The sequence below is a fragment of the Triticum dicoccoides genome, chromosome 2B (assembly GCF_002162155.2).
Source record: "Triticum dicoccoides isolate Atlit2015 ecotype Zavitan chromosome 2B, WEW_v2.0, whole genome shotgun sequence".
In the NCBI taxonomy this organism is placed as follows: Eukaryota; Viridiplantae; Streptophyta; class Magnoliopsida; order Poales; family Poaceae; genus Triticum; species Triticum dicoccoides.
In genome coordinates, this window is record NC_041383.1 from 172828604 (window position 1) to 172847171 (window position 18568).

Below are 18568 nucleotides of genomic sequence, written 5' to 3' on the forward strand. Positions count from 1 at the left end.
ACTTAAGCCTCAAACCATTAAGTTTCATCCTTTGTAACTTAGCACAACACTTTTTTAGATACATAAGGGTACGTCCATCATTTTTTATCTGCATTGTATGATTCCAGATTATAATATTTCATACCACGCAGACATATATGTCCAACAGATGAGTTATTCCAAGTAAACAAGTGAGTAGAATAACACATAGGTAGCAACATAAACGTTAATGATGAGATTCAACGGGTATTCAAACATTAAAGAACTCTATAATAGCAAACAACTATGGAGATGAATATACAAGAACAACCAACCTCTTCGGTAAAATCTTCGGATATGACTCTAATCCTCTTGTTGATATCATTGACATCTTTGAATCGGTGAGAATAACAAACGCTCTGTGCTTTTTCCTTCACAAAAATGCTGGTCCAAGATGATTGTTCTTGCATGAGAACAAGGGAGTACAAGAATAGACAACGAGCAACAAGACCGACACGATGAATGTACATGATGAATCGTTTTTTGCCCATCCCTGGTACTATTACATGTTACATTCTGTAATCCGATGTTAGGTGACCTGATACCAGCATATATGCGACCCACATATATAGGTATATCGGACCGATTTACAAATGCATTGCACACATATAACGAACGTTATACAAGAGCAAATAACCCATATACACAAACGACTTTTCGAATATTGGTGCAGATTGGCGGACGAGAATCCGTGTGCCCCCGCCCCTGCGTGACACAAATCCTCTCCGATGGGTGCGGGTTATGAATTGTGAGAGTGCCAGGAAATAAACACGGGCCCGTGATTGTCCCTCCAAATTATTGCAAGAAAATAAATGGACACTGTTGGATAGGAAATCTAATTGGACATTGTAGACCATTTGCACTCACGTGGATCAATCAAAGATGTTCGCACATTACAGCATTAGTATTTTAATGTTGATTCGTTTCTCCTGGAAATATTCAGCCAACTTTTCCCTCTTTATTCTGAAATGCCCCTCTAAAAAGATCAGTCACTGGATTATATGGAGGATCAATCAAGCCTTTCGAATTTTGGCGATTGAAACTTGTTTACTGTCCTCTAGATGAAAGACCCATCATTAATAAAATATCTTTCTGGCAAAAAAATGTATTTTAATAAAAAGTACATGGTGCAGGTAGAATGGTGTCTCTTTGTGGACAGATATTGAAAAATAAACACAATGATTATTAGATCAACGCATGTTACAAAATTCAGTTTACGACTTCTAACAAATGCGACCACTGTGTTAGAAAACTAACGTAACAAAACATAACATTTCAATTTACTAATGCACTTCAACACTTTTTTGAACTTTGCAACTCTGTGTTTAAAAGTACAAACTTAATATTTAAGCATTTCATATAAACTCACTAAAAACATCATATAATCCTCGCGACAAGGTACGGCTTTTATGCTACTTTTATCTGAAGTTCACGAAGGACGCACTAGAGACTTAGACAGTGTACACTTTAGCTAGACGCTCAATCTGCGAACTAGTATCTGGCTAATGGCTAGAAGCCTAGAACTCAAGAAGAAAAGGCATGGATCACGCCGCCGCCCCCACCGCGGCCTTCTCTCGGTGGGCCAGGACGCTTGGGTCCGGCAAGCTGACGATGGATCCTCCCGCCGGCGCCTTCCCCGGGAGGCGTCGGCCTCAGCTGCGGGGCCAGGGAAGAAGCGTCGTTAAGGACCATGACTTCGCCGCCGGTGCTCTCCGCCGGCGCGCTAGGTGGCTGCCGCGTGGGGCCGATCGCCCCGCTGCAGCCTTCCCTCTGAGGTGGCGGCGATCTCTCCGCCGCCTGCCTCATGAGCTGGTCGGGCAGGACCGACACAGGCTGTACCAGCTGAACTAGCTGGGGGAGGAAAGCGGGTGGAGCGGCGGACGCCATTGCTGCGCGTGGCCGTGGAGACAGTTCACTGTTCACAGTCTCAGTGATCGCGATCGAGAGCGTAGAGGATGTTCTGCACTCCTCTCTTTCGAGTTAGCTGATGGATGCATTGGTGCAGCGGATGAGCGGAACTTATAATGCCGCGCGTACGAGGATCGGTCGACGGACGCGGAGCAAGACCGATCGAGCAGTGACCAGACCTGGTTAGCCGCTGAACAGGTCTGCGGAATGGAAACCTCGCACGCGCGCTCGCGTGTTATGGCATGCTCTTCCGGGCTACCGGAGAACCACGTCCGTGGATTGACCATATCCAACGCGCGGGATGCATCGGTTGGTTCCGACCTGGCTACGGTCAAGAACCCGACCAAGTGCCCCGGTGTGAAAGCCTACTACTGCATTTCTATCCTGGATACAATAAGCTTCAGCAACGGCCAAGTCTGGAGGCAGCATACAGTTTGCTGCTGACATTGAACTAAACTACAACAGTGCTGGTTAGATTGTCAAATATACTTCAAATATATATACTCCCTATGTGTAGTCAAAGTTTGACTACACCGGTGCATGTCAGAGACGTCTAAGTTCTAAAACTGAGGGACGTACAAAGCGTATTTGATTCGGTCTCAAGTCACAGCTGATTGATCCCCGGGTTATTGTTATGACCTTAAAGGCTAACAAAATCCCGCTTTGACCCTTGCTCACAGGCGATCCGCACTCCTTATGTTATTAATGAGCCATTGGTGGGACAAAATTACTGTTATGACCTTAAAGGCTAACAAAATCCCGCTTTGACCTCGTTCGAAAACAAATTTCGTTTCTAACCTTTTTAGGTGACGCCAACATCCCTGGCGTCTGGGTTGCGAAGCAGACGCCACGAACCCTGGCGTCTGGACCCTGGCCCGCACTGCCCGCCTGCCCGTTGACCCGCTGACGTGGCAAAGGGGCCAGACGCCAAGGACCCTGGCGTCTGGCCCTGATAGGTTTACACCACGCGCGGGCCCAACCCACCCATCCCCAACCTCTCCCTGGCGGCGACCGAACGCAAGAACAGAGGGACTTTTCTCTCGCCCCTCTTCTCCCTCACACCAAATCCCCCCTTGATCTACTCCATCCTCCACCCAAATTTGTGGATCTGAGGCCCCCAAGCATCCTTGAGGTATTCTCCCCCATTCCCTCCAATTTGTTTTGATTAGAACATCTCTTTTTGGTTGCATTATTCATCATTGGGAGATGTTAGATGAGTACTTGTTGTTTTTGTTTTAGTAAATTTTGTGTAGTTGTTAGATGGTATAGTTGATTTGTAGATAGTAGATGATGTGTTGTTGAATATGTATGCAATTTGAAATTGTTTGGTTCATATGTAGATTATCCTATTGGCTTATTTTTTTTTGCAAAAGAGATGATGAAATTGATGGTTGTATGTGACATGATTTGTTCCACAGATTGGGTTGTATAAATTAGATGTTATGTATTTGCATATGTTTTGAATATGAGTGTTTTAAGGGAGAGAGAGATGTTGCATATGATAAAATTTTGCATATGGTTATGTGACACCATATTGTTTGAGAATTTTATTTGATTGAAAGATGATGTGCGTATATTTGAGAAGATGATGTATGCATGTGCTAGTAAATTAGCTATATGTTGAATATATAGATGGCATAATATTTGTATGAATCTGAGAAAGACTACTTTGGCAAGCAAATATATTTAGAAAAAATATTATATGTGTGAAGTGGATGAAGAGATATTGTTCATATATTTGAATATTATATTTGTGAAGTGGGTGAAGGTATGACAATATAGTTGAATATATAGGTGGCATAATTTTTTTTGCAAAAGAGATGATGATGATGGCGGATATTATTCATATATTCATAGATGATTATATTTGTTTTTTGCAAAAGACATAATTTTTATTGTTTGATATTGTTCATATATTCATAGATGTTTGTGATTTGTTTTGTAGGATGGCGGATGATGATGAACCTTGGTATGCCGGATTAATCGATGAGTGGGATAAGAAGCATCGTGCTCGTGCCATTGAGAATGGAAAGGTAAGAAGCAAGACTTGTCAAATTTCTTTGTTTCTCATGTGTGTTCTTGTATTGATCAAAACATCACTTTATTTGCAGCTTGTAGTTGCTATGCGCATGAGGGGTCATTCCGCTGATGGCTTTACTTACGACCCGCGGTACGAGCCTTATATTCGGAGATTGGGTCTTCTCCCATTCGTGTTGCAGTTTAAGCGACGCGCTCCGCCGGTGAACCACGCGGCGTTGACCGCACTTGTGGATCGTTGGAGGCCGGAGACTCACTCGTTCCACCTTCTATGTGGGGAGCTGATGATGACCCTAGAGGACATGGCTATGATAAGCGGCCTTCCTATCGACGGACAAGCTGTTACCGGTCATGTCAGCGTCGTTAATCGGCGAGAACGGACAGGCATTTTAATTGGTGTTCAGCCCGACGACCCTCAAGAAGGCAAGGCCGATACCGCGAGAGTGAGGCATTCTTGGCTAAAACTAGTCAGAGGAGACACCAATCCGTGCCCTGAGGGTGCCAATGACGTGGTTGTGCAGCAGTACACGCGGGCCTATCTTTGGTATGTACTAACCAAGGTGGTCTTCTCAGATGCAACCGGAAACTCGGCCCTGTGGACGTTCCTGGAGCTACTCAATAACTAGGATACCCAGTATAGCTGGGGTTCGGCTGCACTAGCATATTTGTATCGTCAGGTAAGAGATATTTGCAATCATTTATCTTGCATTTGTCATGTGCCTCCATATCTAACAAGTTTGTTTGATTGCAGCTTGACTTGGCATGTCGTAGGAAGGGAGATACATCCTCATTGGCTGAGTTTGTTTGGAGCCTATCAGTGTGGATGTGGGAGCGGATCCCGGTTGGACGCCCCGATTTCAAGAACCCCAGCATGCCAAACCCACGGGGTAATCATGATGGGGTGCATGATGATGATCCATATCGGCGCCCTACGGTTGCGTACTATTGGGTACAAGTGACAGTGTACACAGGAAGCTCGCATGTGCGATACAAGTGCTATATGAACGAGCTGGACACCTTGACTGCTGAGCAGGTATTGAGAAGTTCGATGAGACAAAATTTAGTCAAGAATGAAACTTGTATCTAACAATGTATCTCTTTGTTTTGCAGGTACATTGGTTGCCTTATATGGAAGATCGTGGCTTTGATCTTAATGAGATGTGCACGCGTGATAGCCATCTTTGGCGGGCGAGGTGCCCAATGATATGCTTCTTCGCAGTCGAGTGGCACTTTGTAGACCGTGTGGCAAGACAATTTGGAAGAAGACAAGGCATTCTAATTGAGGAGAGCATGGAGGAAATGCTATCTCTGCATCGGTGAGCAAGCATGTCCTTGAGTATGTAGTAGAGCATTGAATTAGTCTATGTTTGCTAATGCTTTGTACCGTGCATCATTTGTAGGTTCGATCGAAGGAACAATCAGGACATATCTGATTGGGCAAACAAACACCGTGCGTGGATACAAATTTGGGATCAAAGAGACACGTTAGTGCAATTAGAGAATAGACCTCACAATCAGTCAGCATATCAGAAGTATCAAGTGTGGTATGCGGATCGTTACCGGTTAAAGCTAAAGCCTGGTTGGACTCACGAGGAGTGGTCGGAGTTGGTGTCTGAAGACCCGGAGACTGCAGAAGGTTATCAGACCTTCAACACGGCTGTGAGAGACACCAGAGGGGCTCACGTTGACTATGCACCGATGCATGACGAAATGGTAGTCTGTTTGACCTATTCTAACATACTTGCATCATGTTGTCTTCTTTCAAATACATAAGTTTGGTGTGTTCATGAATTGCAGGGCATAGAGTTGCTTCTGTGCGTCAACGATGCCAATGTTGCACTGAGTCATCCACCTGGTGGTGCATTATCTGAGAGGACTCTTAGAAGCACGAGGGAGGTTAGTCGCAATATATTATAAAAGTTTTTTTTTCGCGGATTAGTTATTTGCATCTCATATCATAGCATATTTTGTGTTGTCGCAGAAGTTCAAGAAGCGGTTCCATAAGATGGCAGCTATGCTTTCTTGCCATGGTACTCAGTCCAGTGACGTGTATGCACCTGGTAGCCGCGCCGCCAGAGCTAATAAACGACGTTATGTCCAGAACAAAGAGGACATAGAGGAGGAGGTCAATGAAGAGGAGCCACCACATCAAGAGGAGCCAACACATCATGATGAGCAGGAGTATGATGCAACACATCAAGAGGATCATGAGTATGATGTTGATGCTCCACAACCATCACAGGTTACACAACCGACACAAGGGAATGCCCGCTCTAAAAAAGGCAAAGCAATAGCTAAGACACCGGGCCAGAAAGGTAGAAAGAAGATATGGAACACTCAATTCCATAGTCCGGAGTATCCTCATCAATTTATGCCTACGGGAATGCAAAGATATAAGTCCAACAATGATGCGGAGGCGGAGGAGGCTAGCGAAGAGGAGGAGCATGAGGTTAGCGAAGAGGAGGAGCATACACTTGCAGATATCGTGAAGAAAGGAAGGAAGAAGTGAGCTTGTTGTAGTTTGTTTCAATGAGCTTGTTCTAGTTTGTTTCGATGAACTTGGTGTAGTCTCTTTCCATGAACTTGTTGTCGTTTCTTTCCATGAACTTGTTGCTGTTCAAATTAAGTTGCACTGGATTCGTGAAGTTGCTATGAATGTTTGACATGAATTTGTCGTTTAAAAGTAGTACTCAATGATGTGATTTATGTGAATTGTTGTTTCCTGTGATGTCTATGAATTCATTGATTGCCATGAAATCTGTCAAAAGGAGGACTCATTTAGTCATTTATATGCACAGGGTACCAGACGCCAGGGTCCTTGGCGTCTGGCTGTAAGTCAGGGGACCAGACGCCAGGGTCCTTGGCGTCTGGCTGTAAGTCAGGGGACCAAACGCCAGGGTCCTTGGCGTCTGGCTGTCGACTGACACCAGAAACAGGGTAAAGCAGGGGAGCCAGACGCCAGGGTCCTTGGCGTCTGGTCCTGGTGCAGACCACTTGTCTTTTCACTTGTAGTTTTGTCTTTTCACTTGTAGTCTCGAATAACATACATACATAAGCATTGCATAGTCTTTTCATACCACTATAGTTGAACACACACACAAGGTTCATGACCACGATGGTGTACGATAATAGCAAATGACAAACATAGTTCATGACCACGATGGTCTACGATAATAGCAAATGACAAACATAGTTCATGACCAGGATGGTCTACGATAATAGCAAATGACAAACATAGTTCGTGACCACGATGGTCCATGATGGTTGAAACGACATGAACATCACATATAACTCGGTTTCCTGTAGCAATGCAAGTCAACAACCTCTTAGTTCTCCTTCTACCCTTCGTCTCCACCTTCAGAAGAGGGTATGGCCTAATATGAGGGCCATGGTACTCAGGCCACTATGATTGGTCCAAGAAAGGGCGAAATCTTGGCGCCCATGTCAACCTACTAGCTTCCAGATGGAACTCTTACATCCGCACGGTTTTTCCATCACAAACATGTATGTTTCTCGCCTTCACTGCCGTTATCAAATGCGAGAATGGCCAATGATACTTACTAGGCCTCTCGCACTGGCGCCACCGAGTCTTCAGTTTCACCTCAAATGCAGCACCACCATATTGTCTACCGTCTCGTGTTGTGCCACCTGGCTCATCAATTTGATAGATCATTTCAATTCTATCGAATATGATAACTTGTTGTCGTGAAGACTTGCTTGCTTGTAACTGCAACCATTCATCAACCTTTTCCGGATAATCCTTTTTTCCACCTATCCATTTTGCAGTCTCTTCAGAATGCCTCTAAAAGTACTCATTAAGCTTGAAGAAGGTGTACTCCACTATTGCAGTCACCGGCAATGCACGAGCACCCTTCAACACATTGTTGAAACATTCTACCAGATTGCTTGTCATGTCGCCATATCGCCAACCACCATCGTCATGAGCGTGTGCCCACTTGTTCTTCTCGCTTAAATTCCTAGTTAAGAAGTCTTTTCCCCCTTCGTTCACCGCTGCAAAGAGTTTGTTGTACCGAGCATCGAAACCTTGGGTGGTGAAGGCCACACATACATGGGTAAGGTCTTTGCTGAGCTCCTTGCTCTTACATGCCCGGTAAAAGTTGGCCACGAAATGCCTCATGCACCATCTATGGTGAAGCTTTGGAAATCCTGGAATAACAATGTCCATTGCCTTGAGTATGCCATGATGCCGGTCCGATATGATGCATACCTCCCTAGCCCCAATCACATTGTGCCTAACATGACCCATGAACCACTCCTAGTTGTCTTGGTGCTCGGAAGGCACCAAAGCAAATGCACACGGCAACACGTTGTCGTTTGATGAGTGTGCCATTGCTACCATTAGTGTGCCCTTGTATCTACCGGTCAAGAACGTGCCATCTATAGACAAGACCGAACGACAATGCTGAAACGCCTCCACACATTGTCCATAACTCCAGAAGGCACGGTGGAACACTCCCTCGTGATCCTCAACCACATGAAACATGCCCGGGTTCCTATGTGCAATGGCGGCCAACAATCTGGGAGTTGGTTGTATGCTTCTTCATAACCACCATACAACATCTTAATAGCATTTGCCTTTGCCTTCCATGCCTTTCCATACTTGACTGCATAACCAAATTGTTTTTTCACCGTCCGCATGAGAAACCTCACTTTCACAGTGGGATCAAAGCCTATGTCTTTCATCCAATTGTATCCGAGATACTCAGATGTGAGTTGACGATGTGTCTTTCTAAGTCGTTTAGATGGAGGTTTGCATCTATGAGTGGCAACACAACTTTTTAACACCCATTCTTCGGTTTCTTTAAGCTTTCTTGCACGAACCTTCCATGGGCATCCTTCTTGCTCACACACCATGGTGTAATGCAACTTCATGTCGGAGTGCTCAACATAAAATGGCCTATGGTTTCTAATGGCATAGTCAGCCAACCAAAACTTCAGCATAGGCAAGCTCATAAACTTCACTCCTTTCTTCAAATAAGCATTCTCGTCCTCATTCTCCACCTTGGTTCTCCTGGATCCGGGCATGGTGTTGGCTCAATCGCCGTCATTCTCATTCCACCGTCAACAACAGCTTTATGGGCAAGGCTGAGATCTTTAAACAAGTGAGTTCTTTTTTGTAAGCCCGTCAGCTCAAAGTGGATTTGGTTCTCCTCCTTTGTGAATCCATCCTCGTCCAACTGTTCAACTGGACCCTCGTCATCCGAGTCATACGCATATTGACGCCTAAAAGGCAAGTCGCGATCCATGTCCTTTTGCGCTATGTACGCATCCAAGTCACCAACATCATTACCATGAAACCCTTCCTCTTGCTCTTCATCGTCATCATAAGCATCTTCATCCTCTTGAATTACTCCGTCACTAGCAATCACCTCAACTTCATTTGCTTGGCTAGTTGGTGGTTGGCTAGAAGCATTGGGGGCATACAACTCAACCTCATTTGCTTTGATAGATGGTACACGGGGACGTGGTGGGGGATAAACATTGGGGGCATCAACCACAACCCTATGCTCAACAAGTGGCACCATTGTCCTCTCGCTCATGTCATCCATTGGGGAAGAGACATGCCGGTTCAAATCAAAGGTAAACCGAGGAGATTCAACCTTGGTGGCAAACAATTCAAGTGACTTGTCTTCCGATTGGGATACTTTTTCCTTGTATACATCCCAATGCAAATCCGAGGTGATAGGCATACTTTTCAAGCGAGATTTGGCTCCAACTCCAACATCATACCTTCCTAATAACTTAACATCAACATTGGTGTCCATCCACTTCAAGACTTGTCTCACTTTTGCAACAACATCCTCATAGCTAGGGCTTGTATCAAAAACCAATGGTTCCTCACCCGTGTCGGCATTGTTACTCAAGAATGCCTCCTTGTCAATGTAATGAACATTAACAAGTCTCTCCATCTAAAAATAACATGAATGCATTTAAGACTTCAATGAGAATTGGTGTTTATCCAAATACATCTTATTATATCCAAATCATATCAACACTAAATTATTGGTGATGTCCACAAAAGTATACTAATTAACACACACTAAGCAAAGTTAACCATAATCACTAACTAACCCCAACCCCCAATCTTTCTACTCAACAAACATATATTCCTACTACACACCATGCATAGCACTATATTATCAAAGTTAACCAAGCCATTCACACTAACATAAGGGGGAGAAAACATGAACTAGGGTTCCACCAACATGTATAAAATGCAACCAAAATAACAAGATTTAACAAAAAATAATTGGATGATTTGGGGGAGATTAACAAGAGCAACAAAGTGATGGAAAGATCCACCTAAGGTATGTACCTTTTGGAGAGGATTTGAGGGGGAGCTTGAGGGGTAGGAGAGAGTGTGAGAGCTCCAAGTGTTCTTCAAGCTCGGTTGTGGATTGGGGAAAGTGTGTGAGGTGGGTCCCACACACTCTCCCGTGGGTTATCCACTTACCAGGGCCAGACGCCAGGGTGCCTGGCGTCTGGCCCCTTTGCCACGTCAGCAGGTCAACGGGCAGGCGGGCAGTGCGGGCCAGGGGCCAGACGCCAGGGACCCTGGCGTCTGCTTCGCAATCCAGACGCCAGGGATGTTGGCGTCACCCAAAAAGGTCAGAATTGAAATTTCTTTTCAAACGAGGTCAAATTGGGATTTTGTTAGCCTTATAGGTCATAACAATAATTTTGTCCCCATTGGTGGACTGGTAGAGCCGTCTTTATCCCTCCAGAGCTATGCTTCAGAAGTATAATATTATATTCTTCGTGGCATACAATTTATATTTTGCTAGTTAAATCTATGATTAAAATTAAACACAAAATACAAGGGGCCTAATAAACCCGGATGTGGGAAATACCCAGCTGGAGCATACAATCGGAAACGTTTGTTCTCCCATGGATGACAATGTAGTAGTTTCTGACGGGACCTCCTGCACCCTAGGCTATTATTATTTTTCTTGTAAAAGGATGTTATTATGCTTTCTTCGCACTTGTTGACGTGTGCATCTTGTTATACAGAGATCGGGTATTTTCTCACAACGGTTGTATCATGAAAATGCCCGTTACTGAAAAAAGATGATCTCATCAACATTTTGAGCTCTGAACAAATGCAAATCAATAGTGCTGCAAGTTAAGTACCAGGTTGTAAAACCTACCAAAATTGTTGATATTTGAAACAAACGCGTAATTTCCTATCCAAGACATATACATGCATTACAACACCGTAGCTCCAAACAACAAGGGCTAGCCATCTTCCCATTTTTGCACTTGGAACTAAATATACAACAACAGCGCAACCTATCAACATAAACACAAAAATTCACCACAAGAAATTCAACACACAAACACGGATCAATCATCCAGCTGGTCATTCGTGGTCGAGATCGACCACAGACTCTTGAACATTGCTGCCGACTGGAGGGAGAAGTCCGACACGATGCGGAACAGCTCCGGCAGGTTTGTCCGTAGGAGGCTCAGGGATTTCTCCCTCACCACCTTGCATTGCTTCGTGTATGCCTCCTCCAGTTCTTTCAGTGAATTCTCCAGCTTCTCCATGGCCGCCTTCCGCTCCGCGAGCGGGTCGGCGCGCGTCCCGTCGGGATTGCCGGCCTCAGGAGGAATTCCTGCTCTCTTCTCCATGTACTTCCGCGCCCAGTCCTCGAACTGTCTGCTCTTCCTCTCATGCTCCTTCCTCGTGTCCTGAATCCTTTGCCTCAGCTTTATTTCCTCGTCCTGGTGCACCAGGATTATGTGTACCACCTCCGAAAATGTGTGTATGGCCTTCCTAGCATCCTCGTCGGGGAGCTTCCCGAGGATATCGTGCCAAGCATGGAGAAGCCTCTTGATGGGAGGCGTCGTCTCGACTGGCTGCGACGAGTTGGACTTCAGGTTGGTATCAATGGGGATCACATTCAGCTTGATCCAGCTGTAGAGGTTTCCGACGTACTCCTTCTGAGACGTCATGAACTTGCCGTACTGCACGTGCCACTCCTGAACGACCTGCCATAGCTGCACAGTCCTTTCGTTGTGCTGTTCGCTTGTTTCCCGTGCCGCAACCGAGATGTCGAACGATTTGAGCTCGGAGATGATCTTGAGCTGTGCTTTGTGGTGCTTGTACATTGCGTCCCACATTTTCCCCATCCTGTCAGTGAGAAAATAACACAATTCAGTGCTCCATAGTCTAATGTTTCTTCTTACAGAGAAATTTACACTCATAACAGGAGGTAGTAATTTTTCCCCCAAAATACTCCCTCCGTTCTAACATAAATTAAGTTCTCGCATTGTCCTAAGTCAAACTTCATTAAGTTTGACCGAGTCTATATTAAAATATATCAACATCTAAGAAACCAAATTTGCTTCATTAGATTCCTTGTGAAATGTATTTTCATATTATATATATTTGATATTGTAGATTTTAGTAGATTTTTCTACGGAGTTCGTCAAACTTAGAAAAAATTCTAGAACTTCAATTATTTTGGAAGGGAGGAGTATTACAGACACTTGGGAGCTTCGTCTGTCAAGGTACTGGTGCTTTAGATGTAACTTCCCCAGGTAAACATAGAACGGTAGTGTGCAAATTAAGAATATATGGAATATTTAGATGCTTCTTTAGGAAATGAGGATCTTCCTGAAATGTTTATGTCATGATTCAAGAAAGAATGAAATAAAGTTCCAACATGTCAAAAACTGAAACACTAAGCAACTGGCTTACCAGCAAACCTTACAATAAACTAAACAATACACAGGTTAATACTTTTAGTAAGAGTTCTTGAGTGCAGAACACTACTACCTAAACTGCCCCAACGTCTTATATTTAGGAATGGAGGCAGTATTTAATTACCAGATACTGTAACTCAAGCAAAAATACAGCAACAAAATAGAAGGTTCCATGAAGAGGTATCAGTAACATGCTTAAATGTACAAACTTGAATAGAATAAATGACGTCAAAATTGCAAAGTAAAAGCAAGGTTTACCCCTTCACAAGTTCAAGAAGTTTTGGGTATAGTTGTTGATCTCGCAGCCGATTAATCTCTGCAATCGTGGACTCCATTGTTTGCAAATCGACAACATATCTTGTATGCAAGTGACTAGCAGCAGATTTAGTCCTTTCAAATGATGAAGAACTGACCCCACGCTGCTTCTTCTTGTTCAGAGAAGCTAGCTTTTGTTGATATTCCATTTTGATAACCTCAAACTCCTGCGTCGATGACAAACTCATCAGATGTATGACGAAAACAGCTTAGACAATGAAATGAATGCCACCATGCAGAATTCAAATGATTTGAGCATCCTAGGACACATAACATGGGTAGGAGGATGGAGTTATCATGACTACAGTGGTTTTATACACGGATACCACAAATATATGTATATATACAAAAGATGATGTTTTTTTATTTTTTCAAAGAGCTACCTAGAGCATGTGCTCTGAATTTACGTTTCGATTTTTACCTTCACTTCGTGGGATAGTTTTTTCTCCCATGCAAGCAGCTTCTCGAGAACGGTAGCGTGTGTTTCGCCTTCGGCGTCGTCTAACTCATTCTTCACCTGTTCCGGTTGTGGTATCCCTTTAAATGAGCGGTTCCAAGTGATAACTTGCATCACTCTAGCAGAATGATCCACAAATCCTAATGAGATGGATGACATAGAAATAACCAAGGTTAGTCATTCTCTTTACAATATTGTGTAACCTGTACTTGTAGAACATAACTCAAGCGGTCCTGAAAACAAGCATGATGGAGACTGCTCAACGGAGCATAAAAGGCAATCATGGAGTATAGACAGACAGACAATCAAGTAATGAACTACCTAATTGTAGCCCCTAAAAAAAATCATTCCCCTGAATCTATGCATGTGTAACCTATATGGATTAGCTGTTCTGTCGTTTAGCCGCTAAATTAGTGTGGCTCCACTGTAACCACAATTAACAATGCATCATTCCATTCCAATAATCAACGATGCAACAATCTTGTTGTTCTTGAGATTGCTGATTAGTGAGGTCTATTGAAAGTCTTAGTCTATCGTGTCGACCAGTTAAACTTGTTCCGTAAGCAGCATAGAAGTAAACGTCTTGGACTTCTCTACAAACTTGCTCAAGCAGAGAAGTTTATGTTTCCAAAATTGAATGTCGGTAAGATATTCGTCAATGAGAGTGACAGAAAATAAACTGATCGATATTTTCTACTAGCTCGAATTGTGGAGTGAATTCTTGGTCTGACCAAACGGATGAGAGCAGCGTGCGTGGGGTGGGTGGGTACCTCTCGTTTCGGCGAAGTTGGAGTGGTAGTGCATCCGCGCCGCCTCCAGCATCTTGGACACCTCGTGTGCGCTGTCCGATGCCTTGAGAAAATGATCGTCGAGGTCGCGAAGGATGTCGCCGAGCCTCGCCGCCGCCGGCGCTGGCATCACGACCGTCCTACTTTTCTTGCCCTTCTGTGTCAGCGCCCTCCGCGTCCCGGCTTCGACCATCGGCTTCTTGCCCTTCACGTCTTCGGCAGCCGCGGGCGGCGCTGGTGGTGGACGCAGAGGCTGCTCCTCTGGCTCGGGGGGAGGCGGCGGCGGCGCGGGGGCCTCCGCCCGCTCGGCTGCCCACGAGGCGGCGGTGGCTGCGCTGGGTGCCAGAGTGGGTGGCGGGACGGTTAAGCCGTCCGGGGACCCGAAAATGATCTCGCTCCAGGAATCCCCCTGCGCCGCCTTGCGCCTCGTGTCCGGCGGCAGGGAGGGCGGGGGACGCGTTGGAGCGGGCAGCTGCGTCGGAGGCGGTGGCGGCGGTGGCGGGGGCTGGAGCTGGCCATCGTCCTCCGGCTCCGGAGGGCGCGCGTCCTCGCCTTCGTCCTCCTCCTCCATGATGGGCGCCTCGCCGGAGGGCTTCTTCTTGATCGCCGGCGGGAGCGGCAGGTCGGGCGCGCTCATGGACCTGACGAGCGACGGGGCGTCCTCGGGCGGGCCCGGCGGGGGCGGGGGCGGCGGGAGCGCGAGCGCGGCCGCCTCGGCGCCGGAGCCCCCGGCGGAGGACAGGACCGCGGCGGCCGAGGCGGAGTGGCGCAGCGCGCCCTCGTGCGCCTCGCCGCTGGCGTAGTCGGAGAGCGCGGCGCCGACGTTCCGGAGCGCGGCCGCGTGGCCCGCGTGCGCCCCCGAGAGCGCGTGCCGCGCCTCGACGGCCGCCCGCAGGAGGTTCTTCCGCTCCCGGCACCGCTCCACGGCGCCGTCCGCGTCCTCCTTGGACTGCCCGCACCCCATCGCCGGCCCTGCTCTGCTTCCACTCACACTGCCTCCCACGGACGGCGAGGACGACGACGCCTGCTCTGGTTTCCTTGGCGCGGAGGGTTTGCGTTGCGTTGTGCACTTGGGCGTGACGAGGATTCTGGTTCTTTTGGGGGTGGACGGGCGGATACTTTTGTGCTTTGGAATAAAGCTGGGGGGGCTCCAAAGGAGGCAGGCCTACGGTCGCCGTCGTCGCCCAGTGGATCGCATCACAGGTGGAGGGCCACGGCGGTGGGCGACACGTTCGATCTCCCTGCTGCTTTTAGATTAGATCTTCTCTCCAGTACGGAGCAGCGCCACCGTGTGCCGCTCAATGGGCAGGTAACGCAGGAACTGTTCTTCTCTGACCCACGAGCCAGTCACCGGCGACGAGTGATCCTAGCTGACTGGATAAATATCAAGGAGCCGCCGCCATTAACGAACGCTGTTGGACGAACTGTCACAGATCCACTGACTATGTCACTAGGACAACAAAAAAAAGGCTTTCTGCGGCGTAAGTGTGACTAGGAGTACATATACATAACCCTTTTTTGGATACATATATACATAACTATTTTTTGGACGTGGCTAGTGGGCGCCCGAGCGCCCGTTGGTGGGATCTGGCGCTTGTCCAAATATGAAAGTAGCAGCCAATGTGCCATGTACAGTCCATCAGAAAAGAAATCTTGTCCATGCGTGCATTTATTTGGGGGTTTAAAAAAATTTTAAAACACTGTAACTTTTGATTTAAGCGTCAAAATCCAGTTCCACTTTCACAACTGGGTTTCCCGCGATGAGTTTTTCAAAACTAGATCTCATATCGATATGTTTCGTTAAACTTTTTTTTGAAGCAACTTTGGGTACGATGGAGGCAACTTTAGTGTTATAGGAAGCAACTTCAAATTTTTGCCTTGTAGGTGTGCCTATAAGGTTGGTTTGTGTAAAAAAAAGAGAAAATCACACAAAAACATGAGGCACCTTTAGTGCTACATATAAGCAACTTCATTGCACCATGTGTATCAATGAATTTTGCTAACATTATCCCACCTTGCTTATCGTTTTTACTCAGTTGCCTACCGTGGATGGCCAATTGCCTACCACTGATGCCCAGTTGTCAACAATACTGTGAAAATTGGTCTACCATTGATGCACGGTTGCCTACTATTGGTAAATAGTTGCCTATCATTGTTGCTCAATTTTCTAACTTTGCAAATTAATTACCTAGAATATTATGAAGTTATTTATCACAAGGCAACTCATGTGTACTCTTAGTCTAACTTGGTATCTAGACAAAACGATGATATAGGGAAAAGTCAAATTCTCCATTGATGAGGTTAATGGAGGCAAAACAAGGACAATGACTTTCAAATTGTTATGCACTCGAGTATCACACAAAAACCGTTAGCAACTTTTGAGGTGTTTTTGTGCAACTCTGGTGCATTCGACAAGTAACTCATGTGTTTTAAACCATTATTATATCTGAAGATTTCAATGATTTTCATGAGCAACTCGTGCAAAAATTATGAACAACTTGCGTATGTTTGTGGGCAACTGTCTGGTCACCCCTTATAAAATATTCTCATCACACTAGATGCAAGTTCTCATATGCCCCCACTTATGCAACTAGTCCACACCCATGACCTAGATAGCCAACATTCACACGCTCAGTAGTATTGCGGGGAGACTCCCCTAGAAAAGGAATGCACAAGGCAACCATCCATCGCAATATAGTTTTAAAATTTGGAATCATGATAGACAACTTAGACCCCACAAAAACTTTTCAAGATTGTAGGCAAATTAGGTCCCTTGATGGACAACTTAGGTCTCATCTTACCTCACTATGCAACTGGTCCTCACATTTTGAGTAACTCCTTCTCATTGTGTGAGCAACTCATTCCCATCTTATGAGCAATTCATGTATTCGTCAACCTCTCGACCCCACTCCTCTCCAACCCCGCTCATCACATGTGTGATAGTTAAAAAAACCCCGAAAGAACTCTAGTATTAGTACTTTAGGCACAAAAGCAGTGAAACGTCATATCATAGAAAGAGTAAAAAATGGCATCACAAAAACACATAGGGTTATCTAACTTATACTATTTTTGCATGTAACTTCGTGCGAAAAATATGATCAACTTACATAGATTTATAGGAAAACTGTCAGATATGCCCCCTATGCAACTTCTGATCCCCCCTAGCAACTCGATGTCACACTATGTGCAAATCCTACTTATTTTTGTGTATGCAACTATACATATCTGTATATAGAAATTGTTCTTGCGAACTCTCAGCAACTTCCCCCTAGCAGAAATCCACACAACTATTCTAGCAAAGATCCAAAGCAACTATTCCTAGCAAAAAATCCAAACAATTATCCTAGCAAATCCTATCAATTGTATTAACAAAACACAATGCAAAATTGTTTCTAGCAAAACCAAGCACATGTATTAGCGAACCACAATGCAAAACTGAGCAACTCTCCTACAAAACCAAGCAACTGTTCTATCCAATCCAAGCAACCGCATTACTAAAAGACAACTATGAGAAAATTGTCCTAGCAAAACCAAGCAAACTGTCCCTAGCATTACTACTTGAATTGTCTACTTCAGGTAAAAAAAACATATGACCAACTTGAATAGGCTTTGTGGACAACTATCTGACCCCCACCCCCTCCCAATGCAACTTATCTATTCTAGCAAAAATCCAAAACAACTCAGTTACAAAGAAAAACACAAAAATAAAAAAAAACTGTTCTAGCAAAAAAACAAGCAACTGTTCTAGCAAAACCAAGCAACTGCAATACAAAAAACCAAATGCAAAAACCTGTTCAAAACAAATCCGAGCAACTGCCTAACAATGATGCCCTCGCTAATTAGTTGGCTAATATACTAGGAGAAGTTGTCTGTCGGTGTAGCTCATATTTCCTATACTCTGAAACATAGTGTTAGCATACTTGATAGTGTGGTAGACAACTTATTTGTCAATTTAGTGAACATGATAGTCATGGGAGGCTACTTATAAGGACTTCTCGTTGATAGGCAATCATAGTAGGCAAACTAAGAAGAAGTTGCTTTCCTATAGCACTAAAGTTGCCTCATCAGCACTCAAAGTTGCTCTAAAAATGAAGTTCGCCGAAACATACCCATGTGGGATCTAGTTTAAACTCGTCGCGAGAAACCCAACGGTGAAAACGAATCTAAATTCCGATACTCGAACCAAAAGTTATGGCTTTTTAAATTTTATAAACCAAAATAAATGCATGTACTTTTCCTTTCTTACTGATTTATGGAATGTAGGGAGCATTTGAAGGGATGGGGACCAAATACTTTCCTTTTTTGTAGTGTAACG

At 45.0% G+C, this 18568-nt stretch overlaps 1 protein-coding gene across 1 annotated transcript; it reads right to left on the reverse strand.

Annotated features, from left to right (window-relative positions):
* Positions 1-11119: 11119 nt before the first annotated feature.
* LOC119362869 (protein ROLLING AND ERECT LEAF 2-like) lies at positions 11120-15356 on the reverse strand. The gene is made up of 4 exons (XM_037628142.1): positions 14236-15356; positions 13430-13605; positions 12952-13175; positions 11120-12118 (listed from the first exon to the last, which is right to left on the reverse strand). The coding sequence occupies exons 1-4, from the start codon at positions 15215-15217 to the stop codon at positions 11329-11331; spliced, it is 2172 nt and encodes a 723-aa protein (XP_037484039.1). The 5' UTR covers positions 15218-15356; the 3' UTR covers positions 11120-11328.
* Between the last annotated feature and the right edge of the window lie 3212 nt (positions 15357-18568).